The following is a 21,043-nucleotide window of genomic DNA, read 5'->3' on the forward strand; positions in this document are numbered from 1 at the left end:
AAAACATTCATGCACCGCTCCTGATCGCGGCCTTTGAGCGCAGTGAGGCTCAGAGGGGGGGTAGTGTTAGGCGTCGGATTCCTGGCACTGCACAGCGGGAATCCAGAGCCAGACATCCTGCGGTCTCTCATTCTCCTCTGACCGCTCAGACTCCTGCTCAGCAATCACGGCGAGCCAGGCATTTCCCTCAGACTCGTTCTGTGAGCCTGGATGTTGCTGCCACTTCTGGTGCAGCAATGGTAGCGCAACCTGCTTTGCAGGGAACTGCTCCAGAGGCTAAGTCCTTGTGCCATGCTACTGGGCATGCCCGCAACTTCTCCTCTCAGTGGAGAGCAGGGGTCACATGTGCAGGTCCTATGTCGGATCTGATTGGTCCTTCCCAAAGTACTGGAAGGTCCCGGAAGCGCATGGCTATAAAAAGCCCGCATGGCGGCTCGGCCATGCGCTAGTGTAGCATATTATTCTGTGTGTGTATGGTGATGGATGTATGGACTGGTGTCTGTCTCATTATGAAACCCCTACCCTCTGATATTACGAGTGGTGACAGAGTGTGAATAGTCAGCTCCAGGGTTGTGGCAAGCTACACGCCACTTGCTCCACACCTACACTAGCGTCCATCGGTGCCCGGTCCTCAGCGCCGACGCTTGCGGCTTTTCTCTGCCGCTGCGCTGTAGCAACAGCAACTATTGGTGTTCGCGGCTGCGACGCCCCACGCAGGCCTCTGTGACGCTAACAGGGCCTGTGCCTTTGCCTTAGCGTTCGGGTGACGTTAACCCGAGCGCAGTCCCGCACCTATTAGGTGCATCTGCCATTGTTCAGCAGCGGTCTTGTCACCTACTGCACGGTGGACCCCGGGCAGGGAACGCACCTACTATTATTTATATTTGGTGCATTCCGCCGACCTTAACACAAATTACAAGCTTTCGAGACTACTCGGGTCTCTTTATCCGGTTCAACTAATACAAAGCATTAAGAATTGTGATTCTTCAGATTTTGCATTAGTCTAGCCTGATGAAGAGACCTGAGTAGTCTCAAAAGCTTGCTATCCTTCTTGGACATTCCTGTCCTTTAGAACATCCAGCCATTGGACCTTTCCTACCATCTTTCAGAGTCCATGAGGGGGGTCTTTGCTATTTTGCTCTTGATTTCCTGTCTGTCAGACCTTATAGAGGATTAACATATAAGTGAACTTTCAGTTTAGGACAAGCAATTGACAGTTGCATGAGCCATGCACACTAGGAAGTAAAAGAAAGGAAGTTCTTGCATTTATAGTGCAGGCAGAATGCTTTTGAAATGGAATAGATTTCTTAATAAGAGCTTATGCCAAATTACAGAGCAAGAGAATGGAGGCAGTTCGGGGACATAAAACTGATAAGTGCACCAAAAGCAGTTTTAATCTTTTGTGAGGGATAAGATCTGAAAGATCATGTTTTGGCTGATACGACAGGTATGCATTATTCCTCTTAAAAATATGTTATCAAAAACTCTGGTTGTAGAACATTTTATTTAAAAGTGGTCTGCAATATTATCTGTGGTGACTGGAGTTTAATCAATTCGGTCTTGGTTACTTTATATTGGTAGAAACCTCTGTATACAGTGCCTTTAAGAAGTATTCATACCCCGTGAACTTTTCCACATTTTTTCAAGTTAAGCCCACAAACATAAATGTATTTTATTGGGATTTTGTGTGATATATCAACACAATGGAGAAAGTTTTTGTGAAGTGTAAAGGAATTGATACATTGTTTTCAATTGACGCCCCCTGAAGAAGTGTATTCAAAATGCGTGTCGGGGTGGGGATTGCCTGATATACCCGTGACCAGGGCCGCCATCAGGGCATTACTGCCCTTACTGCTGTATGGGGCAATGACCAGCAGCACACAGGGGGCCCCCCTCTTGTGCTACTGTTTATAGGGCCCTATCCTGAACTAATGTGCTGTACGCTGCGGGTCTGCGGCACACTCGTCGGCGCTGGGGCCTGGCAGCGTTCTGGGAGCTGTGCACAGCCGTCTTACCTTCACGGCTGCGCAGCTGCCACTCCCTCCGCCCTCCCTGGAGTTCTGGTCAGGTGTTGGCGCTTACGTGATGACATCATCGCGTACACGCCGACATGTACGAGGACATTGTGACTAGTAGAGGAGCTGTCCATTTGTTCATAGATCCTTCTTTCCCGGAGCTCTGAAAAAGGCCTCTGTCTTGTAGTATGCAGCTTCTATGATAGTCACATATGGTGATTAGGTTACATACCAGCTGTCCATTCAATGTCGTGTCCGAGCAGAGATGACTCCTCAAGTGTGTCTCATGGTGGTGAAGGAGAGAGCGAGCGACCCCTAGACTGAGCCATGAATTATATACGTTTCTAAAAGCACGTGGTCTATATATATATGGAGTTGATCTTTACCATGCGTTAAACTTTCAAAAATAACACATGCAGTGTCAGCGAAAGGCACTGTTCAGCACAGAATTGTAATAAGAAATACATATCCAAATTATTAATATTTGACAATTGCCCCTTTTGAGGGTGAAAGACATTAATTGGAACCATCAAAATATAATGAGATCTTCTTTCTTCTTCTTTGACAAAATAATTTAATATTAATAACATCAGATTACTGTTATACGTACTCAATGACATAATTGATGTGAATTCATGTTATGGTAAGCCGTGAACAATATTCATATAAAATATGTATAATTATACTTCCCTAAATCTAAATTGAAGCATCTCAGGTCTAGTCATCATGTCATCATCATCTGATGTCATCTGGTCGTCATTTTGATGTCTTCTGTCTTCTTCTTGGTTCTTTTTAAAAATACAGGTTTTTCCTATTATAATTCCTTTGAGATAGCTTATAGATGTTGTAGGAATCGTGTCGTGTATCAAATCAAAGTCCATAAATTCAAATGTTGATAAGAAAACAAAGTCTATAGATGAAATGTAGCTTTAATATCTGTGCAGTGTCACCTTTAATAACCTGGACTTACATTGGCTCGCCTTGGATATTCTGGAATCCTCCATCGGCACTGGTCTTTGAACAGGTATGACGTCTTTGGTCAGCAAAGCAAGGGTTAAAATGACTCTTCCTTGCCAAACATAGCACCATAACCAGTCCTCAGTCCTAATGCACAGGACACATGTCAGGGTTGTAGCTTCCTGACAATTACCTTATTGTTCACCAGCTTTTCATTGAAGCTTTACAGGTGATAGGAAACCACTGGAACTTGGTAAGAACATGATAACACAGTTCATCTCAGCATCATAGGATCATCGTCCTCTAGTTGTCAGGTTAGACACTTTAATTGTGACTGTCAGTGGTGGATACTGCACTTGTAATTGACACAGCCTATTACTCAGAAATCATAGCTTTGTTACCTTCTGGGACTTCTGGATCACATTCTTCTTGCAACTGATAAGAATTAATTAAATTTAGAAATATGAAAAGTCTTTATTAACGTAATTTCAGTATCTTGCTTGAAGTCTTCATTCCCTATTCTATACCAAATCTGGTAATATTGCTAACCCATAATATCACAGCGCACCATAGCAATCAGTAATATCCATATACTTATTATCAGAATTTGTACCATATATGGATTTCAATGTTTGAAATAATAAACCAATAATAAGTGATAATACATTATTAACCGTATTCTTCATGTGATAGAACATTTTTTTTTATGTCATAGGTGTAATTACCTTTTTCAACCCATAGGTGTCAGTGTGTTTTATGTAACAAGTGTTTTCATCTTTATTAATAAGGAATATATTTATTATACCAATAATATGTAAGAATGTATAGCCATGAACCAAAATAAGAATATATGAGTGAGCGAATGACTGAATGGATGAATGAAAGAATTGTTGCATATAACTCAGAATTGAAACATTTTCCTTTGTAATAGAACCATATCCTCGCTATATTTAATGAAGCAATAGTCTCATACTAGACATTACTTTATTAAATATTGATGGGTTTTTTTTTGATTGACAGAAAAAATAAAAATTTAGGAATTAAAATAAAAATAGAATAATAAAATTGAAAATGAAAAATAAGAATAAAAATAAGAATAAAAATAAGGCCTTTATGTTGATACCAAATGCAGAGTAGTTATGTCCTCAGTAACATATACCCTTAATATTTCCATGATCTGGATTATTTCATATTTGTCATAAACTTGTATTACCAAAATATTCGAATTATGCAACTTTGCATGCAATATTATTCTTAATGTAAATAAATGACTCTTTATAATACTTAATGTTGTTATACCCAATACTTATACCATTATACCTTATTTATATTTCTTCTTTATTAAAATGTGTGAAGAAGAGGTATTAATCAAATGTGATGATGTAGTCAGGCTCAAAAACACATTTTCCCACTTAATACCGAAAAATATTGTTTCATGAAATAATTCATTTAGAAATTGTGTAAATATTATACTTGCTTTACCATTTATTTGTCTGAAGATGTGTAACCATTAAAATTAATTTGAATATCAAAATTATCCTTTGGAAAAATTAATCTAAATGTAGATTTTCTTAATAAACCATTTTGATGTGCGATTGCACCTATCCACAATTAACTAAATCAAGAAATAATTACTAAAGAAAAATAGAAATATATGTTGTGTAGATAATATTTAATTATATATCTTAATATTCTAATAATTTAGCTGATCTGCATATTTCTCCTAAAAATAAAGGTTTTTGGGGTTTTTTTTCTTTTTTTTTTTCAGAATCCCGAGGCCTCACATACATTCAACGTATCACATTACTCCTAAGCAGCTGCTCATACACTCATCTGTCATCTGTCACTCAGACTGTGTCACATATAAGTTTAAACCAAATTCCACATACGAAGGTGTGATGAATACATGTATTTTAACCCAAATTATAGTATCCTACTTATTGATTAATGCACATTGTAAACTATTAAATTTAGTATTTAATATTTCTTTGAATATTCCCCAAATACACATAACATAAATATATGTTGTATAGCTATACTTGAAACTTGGGCCTGAAAAAAAAATATTCATTTGATTTGCAAAAGCTGAGACCCCCTTGAAAATTCTTTTCACTAAGGAACAGCCTAAATTACAGCACTAAACCCAGGGACATTGTATACCTATTATTAGAACAAGGTTCAGATTTCACATGCTGTGGTTTGTCATGTCAAGCCATTCAATAAAGGCATACACACAGAACACATTTAAAATGCAGTTAATTATTTTCTTTTTAGTGTTAAATACATGAAATCATGCAATTATTGCAACTGCCTGTGTAACTAAAGGCATAAATCCTTGTAAGATAATTTTTCCCGATTAAGCCCTGCTTTGAAATGAAAATTCTAAGGAAAAATAAAAGATAAGTTTAATATCATATTCATAATTCTAAATATTATTACTGGAGTAGATTTTAATTTTCACTTAGAAAATACAGTTCTACAATCTCTACTTCTACAAACACTCTATATATACTGTATGAATATGTATATCTACAAAGCTATAGAACTACAGAATTATACTCTATATAATAATAACATATAACTGACTAATACATTGTATAACACTTTTACACAACATATAATTACTTTTTTAGCCAATTCCTAAACCCAAACTTATTTCTCTGCAAAAAATATCCTGAAAAGTTCTTGCGATTTTGAAGCTGATGGATCCTCTGAGCAAAGTGTTCAGTTTACAGGCCATGATGTCACTCACCACCTGCTTCTGTCTGTCAAATTCCGCCATCTTTTTTACAGAAAGATCAGAACTTTGAATTTTTCTTATCTCAAACTGTGAAGTTTTTTCGGTGGTCTGCATCATTCCATAAGGCTTAAAGCAAACATGTGATTTTCTTCATTCTTCATAGATTTGATTACAGGGATAGTTTGATACAGGCTTCTGATAAGATTTTACTCTGCCTGTCTTTTCAAAATTAGCACAATTTATTTTCCTTTCACGATTCTCGTGTTTCCTAGCAAAATCCAGGGATTGCGCACATTCAACTAAAGAATCTTTTTGTGACGCAATAACACGAGATGCAGGATTTAGAAATCAAAATTTGGTTACAAAAGTCTTTATGAGGGACTGTGTTTTGACATTCTCAATAACCGCTCTGTACAAGCGGTCAAATATGGACATGAATGTGTAGGTACATTCCTTCCGTCCAATCCTTAATTTTTGAAGAATATCAATATCTGGATAATTTTCATTTGATGCACAAAAAAATCAGAATTTTGAATCTGTCTTTACCATTTAAGTTCTCATGTTTTTCACCAGATATCTTTAAAGATAATCGCCTGGCAAAGGTTACAGGAATCCACATTTTAAACAATAAATTATTTTCCTCGTTAGTTAAATCAAATTTGTCAACACAGCTTTCAAAAACCTCAGAGTTTCTACACACATGGATTTTGTTATCATATGCAGGAATGATTTTGCATATTTTTAACAAATTTTTCCTTACTTTACTTCGGAGTTGGGCCTGTGAGTGGTCTATTTTTAGTGGTACATCTTTCCCTTGTACGGCATCTACGTCAGTTCTGAAGTCTCCTCCTACTTCTCCATCTTGTTCCACGTCTGCAAGGTCACCTTGAATGGCTGCTACAGACACTTGATTTCAGTCTTGTTCAATCTCCCTAACTTTACAGCCAATTTCGGGAACATCACTATTTTCCTTCACACAACAATCATTTTTGGATTTCTCTGACACCGACCTATGAAATATATTTACCATTTGTAGAATATTTTTTAATTTCTCTCTTTCGCTATTGAAAAGCTTAGAATCTAACTTCAGATTTTCCACTTCACATTCTGCATATAAGCTGAGCCATAAAACGTTTAAATTAGACTCTTCTACAGACTTAAATTTCAGTTTACTCTGCTTAGAAAAAGAAGTAATGACATCCATTTTTCTTACCTTGAAATATCTCAGCTTGTAGTTCCTTTGATGGACAACGCTGGGCTCTTGTCTTCCCACGTCTACCTTCAGCACGTCTGGCACTTATAGTACTTCTCAATCCATCTGGCAATTCTTAGTCCTCACTTCTAGGTTCTGTCTGATTCTTGTGACTTGTACATAGTAGTGGAGTTCCTGATAACTTGCACATATGACATTAGCAAAGTTCAATCCCCCTTTTGGACAAGTTGAGGGAAATCCGCAAAAAGTACAAAAATTCAGATCTAGCTGGCTCTCCAATGTAAAAAATGCATATTTTTGTATAATATTCAGGACTAGTTACCAGATGACAATGTTCTTATAAAAAGTGTAGTAGTTTATTTGGATTCTTCCATCAAAGAAAAGATTATTACAGAAAAACATAAAAATAGGTGAAAGAGAGATTGTCCATTTGTTCATAGCAAAGCTCGCTCTCTCCTTCCCTATCACCATGAAACACATTCGAGGAGTCATCTGTGCTGGGCCATGACACTGCACAGCTGGTATGTAATCCAACTACCATCCAGTGTAGCTACGCACTACAAGACACATGTCTTTTTCAGAGTTCCAGGAAAGAAGGTTACAAGCTTAGCTATGAACAAATGGACAATCTCTCTTTCACCTATTTGTATGTTTTTCTGTAATAATCTTGTTATAATTTTATATACTCTGTGTAATGGAGGTCAGTGACGTGGATCAGAAAAGAGGTCTGAGCTCATAGGTTTTCAGTTCTGTAGTATTTATCAGAATCAAGCAGGTTTACAGATAAGACACAGCAGGGTAAAAGCAGATGAAGATAATAACGCAGTGAGCAAACGTACAGACCGTGGAGATGTATGAAGTCTAAGTTGCCAGATCCAGAGACCTGGAGAGCAGGCCAGGCCTGCTGGCAGGAAACAGTCCTTGAAGTGGAGGTGGGTGCAGAGCTGATCCTGAAGAAACAAGTCTTTACAATGAGACCAAGATTCACAGGCAGGCGGGGTATCCCAAGGTAACGAAGAGACGAGCTAGGTAGCAGTCCTTCCAGCTTGATAACAAGTCCAAGAACAAGTATACTCAAGCAATGAGTAATCATACAGAGCCTCCTTATATACAGAGCAGACAGGAGCAAGAGAGATCAACACAGGAAATAAGATGGCCCCCGTTGAGGCTCGTGACTCCATCTTGGATGAGGGCAAAAATGAACTAAACTAAGGGCAAAGCAGAAACTGAGCGACAGACATAAGGCAAGGATTTCAGAGAAACGGATATGCAGGCCAAGTCCTTACATTACTCTCCCCTTAAAAGACGTCCTCTGGACGATCTTAAGTCCGGCTTATTGGGATATCTGCTGTGGAACAGTCTGATTAAGTGAGGAGCATGGATGTTCTCCACTGGTTCCCAGGAATTCTCTTCAGCCGAATAGCCTTGCCATTTTACCAAGTATTGGAGACGTCTCCTATGAACCCGTGAATCCAAGATCCTTTCCACGATGAATTCCTCTTGCCCGTCAACGAGTACTGGGTCAGGAGGAGCAGAGGTGCGTCCGGGAAAAGGGTTAGGCACTGCCGGCTTGTACATTGGAGCTGGCTTACGGAAGTTGTCTGCTGCCTTCTTGTATCTTTCCTGTGCTGAACCTAAAGTGTCTTTAAGAACTTCCAAATTGCGTTGCAAGGATGAAATGCGGTCAGCTACCGCAGGCACAGACATGTCTATTGGAAGTCGAGGAAGAATACTGGGGTGGTATCCCTTGTTGGCAAAGAATGGAGACAATTTGGTGGAAGCATTCTGAGAATTATTATATGTGAATTCAGCCAACGGAAGCAAACTCACCCAATCGTCCTGTAGGTGGCACACATAGCAACGCAGATATTGTTCCAAGGTCTGATTGGTCCGTTCAGTTTGACCGTTAGACTGTGGATGAAAAGCAGATGACAATTTTACTTTGATGTCCAGAGCAGCACAGAAGCTTTGCCAAAACCGTGAGGTAAATTGAACCCCACGATCCAATATTACTTCATCCGGAGCTCCGTGCAAACGAAAAACATTTTGTACAACAAGATCTGCTGTTTGTTTAGCCGTTGGTACACCAGCACAGGGAATGAAATGAGCAGCTTTAGTCAGCCGGTCAACTACTACTAGAATTGTGTTTTTCCCTTGTGACAGAGGCAACTCAACAATAAAGTCCATTGAAATAGACCCCCAAGGACGAGATGGAACAGGCAGAGGTTGCAAGAGTCCTGTCGGTGAGGAGCGAGGAACTTTTGACCTGGCACATACCTCACATGACGACACATACTGAAGCACATCTTTCCGAAAGGTTGGCCACCAAAAAAAACGAGACAGAAATTCCTGAGTCTTCTGAACTCCCCTATGGTCGGCAAACTTTGAGTCATGCATTAGTTTTAAGACACTCAGTTTTACTGTTTCTGGAACATACAAACGCTGTCCTTGAAACCAAAGTCCATTCTTGAAAGTTAGATTTACCTGGGTGGGGGGTAGCCCCAAAAGCGAATCTGCAGCATAAGCCTCCTTAATCTCTGTTAAAAGATCTTGATTATGTAGGACACTTACAAAGTTCTTCTCAGATAGAATGGTCCTTGGAGGCGAAGCCGGAGTTGCTTCATCTGAATGAATCCTGGACAGTGCATCAGCCTTTCCATTGCGAGAGCCCGGCCTATAGGAGATGACAAAATCAAACGTTAAGGAAAAGATTCCACCGGGCCTGTCTGGGTTTTAGACATCTTGCCGACCTCATAAATTTGAGATTCCGGTGATCCGTGAGTATAACAATCTGTTGGGATGCTCCTTGTAACAGATGTCTCCATTCTTTAAATGCGGTTATAATGGCTAACAGTTCTTTGTTGCCAACGTCGTAATTCCTTTCGGCAGGTGATAACTTTTGAGAGAGAAAGGCACACGGATGCAAGAGATCTTTCTCACCTGTCCTTTGCAAGAGTATGGCCCCTACCGCACAGTCCGAGGCGTCCACTTCCACTATGAAGGCCTTTTCTGGGTCAGGATGTACGAGAACGGGAGCTGTCGTAAATTTAGACTTTAATGTGGAAAATGATGTTTGAGCTTGAGGTGACCAGACAAATGGTGTCTTCTTTCGGGTTAAATGAGTGATGGGTGCAACGATTGCTGAAAAATTTTTAATGAATCGTCTGTAGAAATTAGCGAATCCGATGAATCGCTGTACCTCCTTCACTGATTTGGGAGTTGGCCACTCCTGAATGACTTGCGTCTTGCTTACATCCATGCTGAGACCCTGGGGAGAAATAACATATCCCAAAAATTGAATTTCTGTTTTGTGAAACTCACATTTCTCCAGTTTAATGTATAAATGATTTTGCCGTAGACGATCCAAAACCATTTTCACGTGTCGCTGATGATCCTCGATATTGCTGGAAAAAATTAAAATGTCATCCAAGTAAATCACAACAAAAATATCAAGTATGTCTCTGAAAACATCATTTGCCAAGTGCTGGAACGTAGCTGGTGCATTACGGAGGCCAAAAGACATAACTAGGTACTTTAAATGTCCATAACGTGATCGAAATGCCGTTTTCCACTCGTCGCCAGGACGAATCCGTACTAAATTGTATGCTCCACGAAGATCTAATTTAGTGAAGATTTTGGCGTGTCGAACTCTCTCAAGTAACTCGGGAATTAGTGGAAGTGGGTAAGAGTTCCTGATTGTGATTTTGTTGAGCTCCCGGTAGTCAATGCATGGACGAAGTGAACCATCTTTCTTTTTGACAAAGAAGATTGGGGCACCCGCTGGGGAGGAAGATGGTCGTATAAACCCTTTAGCTAAATTTTCGTCAATATACTCTTTAAGAGCTTTTAATTCCAGACCAGACAGTGGATAAATACTCCCGAATGGAATTGCGGCACCAGGCAATAATTCCACGGGGCAGCCATATGGCCGATGTGGCGGTAATTTATCCGCATTTTTCTTGTCACACACATCACTAAAATCCCGACACTCTACCGGTAGTGTCGAGTCGACCGCGGCTGCTGTTTTCACTGGAGCCAGCTCTCTGGAAGCTGCTGATTCATTTGGAAATTTTAACTCCTTTGTTGTCCAATTGATCGTAGGATTACGCAGCCGTAACCAAGGCAGACCTAAAATAATAGGAAAATTAGGAGAGGAAATCAGTAAAAAAGACATTTTTTCTGAATGATCTGCCCCCATATGGATCTTTAGTGGGACTGTTTTGAGTTTCACAGGCCCAGATATCAATGGAGACCCGTCAACGGTCTCCATAAACACCGGAGAGTCCCTCTTTCGTGAAAGAATGCCATGTTTCTCAGCAAAGGAAGTGTCCATGAGATTGCTGCAAGCTCCAGAGTCTATCATGGCGGAGCACGTGATCCAGCGGGAATGTACCCAGATCTTGATAGAAATGCAACAGAGCGAATCTCTCCTGGCTGTGGTAGAACTTGCAGAAAGTAAGGCGATATCCACAGGTGATGAGGCCTCCGATGAATCATCAGGGAAATCAAAATTTGCAGCCGTTATTTCCTGACTGTGTGAATGAGAACCTACCGAAGAAATATCTGAAAAGTCAAGTTCGGTCACTGCAGCTGCGGACTTGCGATTTTTCCCAGGGCACTCCGATATTTAATGACCCGACTTTCCGCAATAGAAACACAAGTTCTCCTTGAAACGATGTTCCTTACGTGTATCAATGACTTTTCTCCGTACTGCGTCGACCTGCATAGGTTCAGACTCTGTCTGGGATAAAGTCTTGCTCGACGCCTCCCTGGTGGAGGAAGGGAAAGACAAGAGGTTATTACAATTAGCCTCAGCCCATTTTTCCTGTCGACGTTCAGTGAGACGAATGTCAATCCGAATACAATGATGTATAAAGTCAGCTAGATTAGTAGGTGATTCTCCTCGAGCCAGTTCGTCCTTAATTGAAGCAGACAAACCTCTCCTGAACACTGCATACTTTGAAGAATCGCACCATGTTGTATCCAGCACCCACCTCCGGAACTCCATTGCATATTCCACCACCGGACGCTTCCCTTGACGAAGTGTCAGTAATGCGGTTTCTGCTGTTAAACTTCGGTTGGGGTCATCAAACATTTGAGACATTGCGGCAGTAAAGTCATTCAAAGAATTCAGGCATACATCATTAGTCTCAATTAATGGATTAGCCCAGGCTAACGCTTTGTTTGTTAGCAACATAATCATAGTCAATACTTTATCTCGATCAGTTAAAAACTGGGCCGCATGTGCAGAGAAATACAGCTGACATTGATTCAAAAATCCCCGAAATTTCTCTCTTTCACCACCAAACCTGAATGGTGGGAGTTTAGGAAAACCCGGACCCGGAGCTGGAATTGGAGCCGGGGCAGCAACCACAGCTGCAGTCTGTACATTTGAAAGTCGAGACGCTAAGGCCTGAATAGACGTATCAGCCACATTCGCGTTATGATTGGTTTGCGATTCTAAGGTCCCCAGCTTGGTTTTAATAGCCTGCAGCTCCCCATGAAGACCAGAAAAAAATGAGCAAAGTTTCTTCATTCGTACCCCCATAGAATCTGACCCAGAGATCTCCATATTTGATGGCTTGAGTATTCTGTTATAACTTTATATACTCTGTGTAATGGAGGTCAGTGACGTGGATCAGAAAAGAGGCCTGAGCTCATAGGTTTTCAATTCTGTAGTATTTATCAGAATCAAGCAGGTTTACAGATAAGACACAGCAGGGTAAAAGCAGATGAAGATAATAACGCAGTGAGCAAACGTACAGACCGTGGAGATGTATGAAGTCCAAGTTGCCAGATCCAGAGACCTGGAGAGCAGGCCAGGCCTGCTAGCAGGAAACAGTCCTTGAAGTGGAGGTGAGTGCAGAGCTGATCCTGAAGAAACAAGTCTTTACAATGAGACCAAGATTCACAGGCAGGCGGGGTATCCCAAGGTAACGAAGAGACGAGCTAGGTAGCAGTCCTTCCAGCTTGATAACAAGTCCAAGAACAAGTATACTCAAGCAATGAGTAATCATACAGAGCCTCCTTATATACAGAGCAGACAGGAGCAAGAGAGATCAACACAGGAAATAAGATGGCCCCCGTTGAGGCTCGTGACTCCATCTTGGATGAGGGCAAAAATGAACTAAACTAAGGGCAAAGCAGAAACTGAGCGACAGACATAAGGCAAGGATTTCAGAGAAACGGATATGCAGGCCAAGTCCTTACAAATCTTTTCTTTGATGGAAGAATCCAAATAAACCACTACATTTTTTATAAGAACATTGTCATCTGGTAACTAGTCCTGAATATTATACAAGAATATGCATTTTTTACAAAGGACGGGGGACTGTAATTGAGTTGAAGTTGGGGGATGGGGAGAGCAAATGAGGATCTGGGGAGAGCAAATAATCATGAATTTTGAGGGTGGTGGGAGTAAATAATGTATTGAATGTGGGGGAGAGCTGTTGATAATGAATAGAGGGTGGGATAGAGAGAAGACATGACAATGTAATTGGAGTAGAAAGGGCATGTAAATATAATGAATCGGGGGAGCGGGAGGTACATAGTGGGGGCATTGAGGACGCAGTGACTGGTAATGAATTGGGGGAAAGAGTACAGGGTGTTAATTAATGTATATATTTCTTAAGTGGGGAAAATGGCCATTTATAATTAGTGGGGTCGCAGTGGTGGATTAATAATAACTAATTATATATTAATGGTGGGTGCACATCTATATTCAGATGTGTAGTGTAGAAGAAAGGGAAAAAGTGGGGAATGTGCTCTGGAAGCAGGGCTCTAGATAACTATGTGTTATTTTATGCAGAGACGAGTCCTGGCTGGAAGAAATGATGGCAGCCTGCAGTGCATTAAAAAGAAAAGCAAAGAGGTAGGACTTCAGCTAGAGACGTCACTGGTGAGTCAGTGTGTTACCTGTACACTGACACTATACACTCTATTACCTGTTCAATGTACACTATATACAGAGCTCCTGTATATAATTTTACTGGTGATCACTGTATTACCTATATACTGACATTATATAAAAAGCTCCTATGTATAATGGCATTAGTGTTGTGTCTTTTTATTTATGATCAGTATTGTAGTATTCAGTTACTATGTGGTGGTAATATGTAATCTGGTTATAGTATGGCAGTATTTCTCCCTGTATGTGGTAGTATTTGGTCACTATGTGGTGGTAATATGTTATCTGGTCACGGTATGGAGGTACAGTGGGGCAAAAAAGTATTTAGTCAGTCAGCAATAGTGCAAGTTCCACCACTTAAAAAGACGAGAGGCGTCTGTAATTTACATCATAGGTAGACCTCAACTATGGGAGACAAACTGAGAAAAAAAAATCCAGAAAATCACATTGTCTGTTTTTTTTTCATTTTATTTGCATATTATGGTGGAAAATAAGTATTTGGTCAGAAACAAGCAATCAAGATTTCTGGCTCTCACAGACCTGTAACTTCTTCTTTAAGAGTCTCCTCTTTCCTCCACTCATTACCTGTAGTAATGGCACCTGTTTAAACTTGTTATCAGTATAAAAAGACACATGTGCACACCCTCAAACAGTCTGACTCCAAACTCCACTATGGTGAAGACCAAAGAGCTGTCAAAGGACACCAGAAACAAAATTGTAGCCCTGCACCAGGCTGGGAAGACTGAATCTGCAATAGCCAACCAGCTTGGAGTGAAGAAATCAACTGTGGGAGCAATAATTAGAAAATGGAAGACATACAAGACCACTGATAATCTCCCTCGATCTGGTGCTCCACGTAAAATCCCACCCCGTGGGGTCAGAATGATCACAAGAACGGTGAGCAAAAATCCCAGAACCACGCGGGGGGACCTAGTGAATGAACTGCAGAGAGCTGGGACCAATGTAACAAGGCCTACCATAAGTAACACACTACGCCACCATGGACTCAGATCCTGCAGTGCCAGAAGTGTCCCACTGCTTAAGCCTGTACATGTCCGGGCCCATCTGAAGTTTGCTAGAGAGCATTTGGATGATCCAGAGGAGTTTTGGGAGAATGTCCTATGGTCTGATGAAACCAAACTGGAACTGTTTGGTAGAAACACAACTTGTCGTGTTTGGAGGAAAAAGAATACTGAGTTGCATCCATCAAACACCATACCTACTGTAAAGCATGGTGGTGGAAACATCATGCTTTGGGGCTGTTTCTCTGCAAAGGGGCCAGGACGACTGATCCGGGTACATGAAAGAATGAATGGGGCCATGTATCGTGAGATTTTGAGTGCAAACCTCCTTCCATCAGCAAGGGCATTGAAGATGAAACGTGGCTGGGTCTTTCAACATGACAATGATCCAAAGCACACCGCCAGGGCAACGAAGGAGTGGCTTCGTAAGAAGCATTTCAAGGTCCTGGAGTGGCCTAGCCAGTCTCCAGATCTCAACCCTATAGAAAACCTTTGGAGGGAGTTGAAAGTCCGTGTTGCCAAGCGAAAAGCCAAAAACATCACTGCTCTAGAGGAGATCTGCATGGAGGAATGGGCCAACATACCAACAACAGTGTGTGGCAACCTTGTGAAGACTTACAGAAAACGTTTGACCTCTGTCATTGCCAACAAAGGATATATCACAAAGTATTGAGATGAAATTTTGTTTCTGACCAAATACTTATTTTCCACCATAATATGCAAATAAAATGAAAAAAAACAGACAATGTGATTTTCTGGATTTTTTTTTATCAGTTTGTCTCCCATAGTTGAGGTCTACCTATGATGTAAATTACAGACGCCTCTCATCTTTTTAAGTGGTGGAACTTGCACTATTGCTGACTGACTAAATACTTTTTTGCCCCACTGTATTTGTTCCTTGTATGTGGTATTATTCCGTCACTATGTGGTGGTAATATGTTGTCTGGTTATGGTGTGATGGTATTTCTCTCTTGTATGTGGTATTAATGGTCATTCTAAAAAATATGTGATTCATTCCCTTACAAATAAATAAAAATATACCTAAAAAGAGTATTGGATATTTTTAGACATATTTAATAGGTTAGGCTGGTTTCACATGTGCGTTTTTGCGCATACATGCGCATGCGTTTTTTCCCTACATTTAACATGGGTGCGCATTGTCATGCGTTTGTATGCGTTTGTATGTGCATGCGTTTTTTTGTAGTGTGCGCCCAGGCGCACAAAATATAACCTGTTGCATTTTTGGTGCGTCCAACCAGTCTCAAAAAAACGCATGCGCACGCAATGCGCACGGAATTCACCCAAACACACATTAAAGTCTATGGGAATGCTGACATGCGCATGGTTATGCGCACATCAGCGTTTAAAAAAAAACAAGGAACCGCATTAAAAACGCATGATGCGTTTTTTATGCGCATTTGCACTGTGCACGCAGCGCAAAAAACGCAAGTGTGAAAGTAGCCTTAGAGTAGAGTAGGGCCCAGCCAAAAGAGTCTACCGTGTCGTGGTGGCGGCTAAAAAATTCTTTTGGCCAAAAAAAAGCTGCTGGCTATATGTGTGATCTGGTGTCTGCAGGGAATTGTTAATATCAGATTGGTGAGGATGTGATGAGTTTTTCCAAGAGCGGGTGGTGGGACTGTAGAAGGTTTACGATGTGGAGGTGGAGCTGGGGTGGAGCCTGGGCGGAGTCTCAAGGGGGCCCAAAAATTTTGCCAGTATGGGGCCCCAAAATTCCTAGTGGCAGCCCTGCCTGTGATCACTGCATCACATCAGGTAAAACTTATTACATCTCTACCAACATGGCCCTACACTGCTTCCTTTAGCACTGTCTCTATAATAGAAGTAAGATTTTTTGACTGGCACTTTACACTGCAGCCACTTTCTCTATCCAGTTTAGATCTCCAATAGCTGCATGTCTGCAACTTTGGCATTTTTGTATGCATTTAGCTCCTGCATTATATTTTACTGAGGGAGTATACTGGGTCATTACTTACTTGTTTCTTATGTACCATTTTTCTTTTGGTCTGTATGGGCTATATTTTCAGTCCTTCCCCATTTCTGTGAGGCACCTTTGCTTTTGTGAATTTATTATTGTACTGCTATTGTATTGACTCTAATAAATATATATCTTTTGTTCTATACTATTGTAGTGTTTTTGCTTACCTTCTGTCATTGGCCATATGGGTGTGGTATGCTTTTTTTGTTTTTGCTACGTATCCAAAAAAAACTGCTTTTTTGCTTTGAATCACATCTCATTATTTAATATGGTTTTTTAATTATTTAAAAAATATAAATCTGAAAATTATGGCATGCATTGGTTGTTCAGCCCCCTGTAGTCTGAAAACCCTTAATAAAATCCCATGTGACCAATTGCCTCCAGAAGTCAATTAATAGATTGAGTCCACCTATGTGTAATTTATTTTCTATGTAACTACAGCTGATCTGCGAAGGCCTCAGAGGTTTGTTTAACAAGATTAGGGATCAAATAGCATCATGAAAACCAAGGAACACACCAGACGGTTCAAGGATAAAGTTGTGGGGAAGAGTAAAGCAGAGATAGGTTGCAAATAAAAGCTCAAGCTTTGAACATATCATGGAGCACTGTTCAGTCCATCATCCAAATATGGAAGGAGTATGGCACAACTTAAACCTACCAAAGTTACCTACATGGCTGTCCACCTAAACTGATATCCCAAGCAAAGAGAGCACTAAATAGAGAAGCAGCCAAGAGGCCCATGGTTACTCTGGAGGCATTGCAGAGAGTTCACAGGTTAGGTGGGAGAATCTGTCCACAATATAACTATTAGTCATGTATTCCACAAATGACGAGTGGCAAGAAAAAAATATTTTTGATGGTAAGCCATTTGCAGATCGTAAAAAGCCATGGAGGAATCCTGGAGGAAAACCTGTTAAGGCCCCGTCACACTAAGCGATCTCGCTAGCGAGATCGCTGATATTGTGACACATCAGCGATCTCGCCAGCGAGATCGCTGTGTGTGACAGGGATCAGTAACCGGCCCCCCTGCCGGTTATCGCTGATCGTGCTCGAGCGGCCTGGGCCGTTTTTCGATCGCTGGTTTCCCGTTGCCCAGCGCGCATCACTGCGTGTGGCAGCGAGAGACCAGCGATCAGCGACGCTGGATGCTGGTTGCTAATGTAAATGTCGGGTATCTAGGAGCCGCGGCTCCTGGATACCCACTGTTTACCTTGGAAACCGGCGTACATCCTGGTTTCCAAGGTAAACGTCGGGTATCCAGGAGTCGCGTGGCTCCTGGATACCCGACGTTTACATTAGAAACCAGCGTCCAGCGTCGCTGGTCCTGATCGCTGGGGCTGTCTATGTGACAACTCACCAACGATCAGCCTAACGATGTCCCAGCGATCCCATCATGTCGGATCGTTGGTGGGATCGCTGGGACATCGTTTAGTGTGACGGGGTCTTTAGGGTCTGCAAAAGACTTCAGACTGGGGTGTAGGTTCATCTTCCAGCAGGATGATGACGCTAAGCATACTGCCAGAGCTACAGTGGGATGGTTTAGATCAAAGCAAAGTCAAAGTCCAGAACTAAGTCACATTGAGAATATGTGAAATGTTGAAAATTGCTGTTCACAGATGTCTTCATTCAATGTCACTGAGCTAGAGCTATTTTGCAGTCTCTAGATGTTTAAAGCTGGTAGAGACATACGTCAAAGGACTTATGGGTAGGCCTGGGGAGGAGCTGGAACGTGGCGTATTTACATCCACCCATAGAATTCTTAAAGAAAAGTTATGTTTTTTTCCTACACCAGAAATGTTACTTCAGTTCCTAGCTGGTGTAACATTTCTGGCGAGGCGCACAACAGTGATAAGATGTGGTATGCGCTTTTTAATGAATTCGAAAAATTCTTATCTCTGCACTCACAAGATTAAGAATGGGACAATTGTTTTAAGAAATTCTTTAACCTCATTTGGTCAACCTTTTTTAAAAACTTTGAATTTTTGGCAGATATTCTACTCTAATTGAGCTTCTACATTTTCAGAACTTTGAACTTCGCCAGTATGAAGAAACTCGATGGGTGAGGACCTCATTAAAACAGGATGTGTTTGGCTTAGAGATGGTGGCAAGCTTTCAACGCCTGTATAAATATATCAGAGGGAATAATGCTGAAGGTATGTTGCTGTCTTATATAAGTCTCTGGTTACACTCACGTCATGGGGTTTTGTCTCGTTGTAATGTTATTCTTGCCAACAAAATTATGCAAACCCTGATTGATCACACCATAAGTAAATGGAGTTCATCTGTGATGGTTCCTTCACAACTTCACACTGAAAAATAGTAATAAAATTGTTAGAGCTGTCCTTCCTAAGTCCAACTTAAAAGTTTATGTGATTCACTTTATGGCTAATGAATATTAAAAATGCACAGCTTGTGATTTCCAAAACGCTGCAAAAAGTTTTGGAGTGTCTATTTTTTTACAGTGTCTTCAAAAAGTATGTAAACCCTGTGATCTTTTCCACATTTTTTCACGTTACACCCACAAACTTGATTTTATTTTATATACCAACACAAAGTAACAAGTATTCGTGAAGTGTAAAGAAAATGATTCATGTTTTTCTAAATATTTTTAAAATGTTAATCTAAAATTGTCATCTGCATGTGTATTCTTCTCCCCTAAGTCAATAATTTGTAGGACCACCTTTCGCTGCAATTACTGTTGCAAGACCTTTGGGGTTTGTCCCTACCAGCTTTGCTCATGTTGATGATGATTTTTTTCCCATTCTTCTTTGAAAACTAGCTCTGCCTTAGTGACATTGGATAGTGATCATCTGTGAATAGCAATTTTCATATCTTGCCAGAAATTCTCAATGAGATTTAGGTCTAGACTTTGACTGGGCGATTCAAACGCATGAATAAGCTATCAGCTAAACCATTCCACTGTATCCCTGGCAGTATGTTTAGGGTTGTTGTCCTGCTGGAAGGTGAACCTACACCCCAGTCTTTGCAGCCTCTAACAGGTTTTCCTCCGGGGTTACCCTTTATTTAGCAGTTAGCACCATCCAACTTCTCATCAATTCTGACCAGCTCCCTGCCGTTGCTGAAGGAACGCATCCCCAAAGCATGATGCTGTTACCACCATGTCTGATGGTGTGGATGGTGTTTTGAGGGTGATGAGCAGTGTTAGTTTTCCACCTCACATATCAATTTGCTTTCAGCCCCAAAAGTTCTAATTTAGTATCATCTGACCAGAGCACCTTCTTCCACATGCTTGCAAGCTTTGATGAATCGGCCCCAAAGTACATTCTATTATCAAGTCAAATTTCTCACTTACCTGTCTTTGTTTCCTTGATAGAATGGAAAACGAATATGACTCTGCCTGTGGTCATATATATACCTTTAAAACAACCACCGGCTGATAATTCGACAATGTCCTTATTTGTGCCACATGAAGTGGAGAATCCTCCAGAACCTACAAACACTGACGTTTACCTTGACACGGTTCCTCCAGCTTCTATTTATGTCAAGTAAGTCACTACCAGTTTAGATGACTGCACAGTTATTCCATTCTAGAAGGCAATATGTGAGTAAAAAGTAATTCTAAAATGATACCAAGCTCTTTATTGACAAATGTTAATTGGTGAAATGTACTTTATGTTACAAATTGCTTGAATGGCCAACCAAATGATATAGACAGCATGCATCCTTCAGAGCCATTATTTGTTAGTAGCCCTGCAATGAGTCATACTGTAGAAGGAGGTAGGGAAGGGAGAAAGAGGAATTCCTCTTATGGTTGTTGGTTATGTAAAATTTCCATTCATTTTAGGACTTTAGGAGGATATGCCTTACAATTTACATATAACAAGCAAGCTAAAGCTCTAGTGGAAGAGTTGAGGACCCTCGGTCTGCAGTTTGATGATTCATACTTTGTTCGCGTTGGCTACAATCCTCCGTATGAATTTGTCGACCGGCACATTGAAGTGTGGTATATGGCAAAATAAACTAAGCTCATGTTAACAGTGGAGATTTATTTATTCCTCTGCTGATTTTCTTTTCTCCTTGGCATTAAAGGGATTTTCATACCGTGTGTTGTAAAATTGCTAACAAGAACATATCAGTAAGTGGTCTGCATTGTCTTTGATCACATGCTAATTTGCAAAACGAAAATACCTATAACACCTTGTATATGTAACATGTTCTCATATATGCCCTCT

General features: G+C 40.7%; 1 protein-coding gene across 1 annotated transcript in view; it reads left to right on the plus strand.

Moving 5' to 3' along the window:
• LOC141063606 (heme-binding protein 2-like) overlaps positions 1-20,830 on the plus strand; it is a 34,190-nt gene extending 13,360 nt beyond the window's left edge. Inside the window, exons 2-4 of the mRNA XM_073557731.1 lie at positions 18,874-19,003; positions 20,185-20,356; positions 20,656-20,830. Of these exons, the coding sequence (XP_073413832.1) occupies positions 18,874-19,003; positions 20,185-20,356; positions 20,656-20,830 (477 nt within the window). The remainder of the gene's footprint in view (positions 1-18,873; positions 19,004-20,184; positions 20,357-20,655) is intronic.
• Positions 20,831-21,043: the final 213 nt, after the last annotated feature.

Source organism: Dendrobates tinctorius, unplaced genomic scaffold (genome assembly GCF_039654945.1).
Source record: "Dendrobates tinctorius isolate UK_male_01 unplaced genomic scaffold, ASM3965494v1 ptg000250l, whole genome shotgun sequence".
Classification (NCBI taxonomy): Eukaryota; Metazoa; Chordata; class Amphibia; order Anura; family Dendrobatidae; genus Dendrobates; species Dendrobates tinctorius.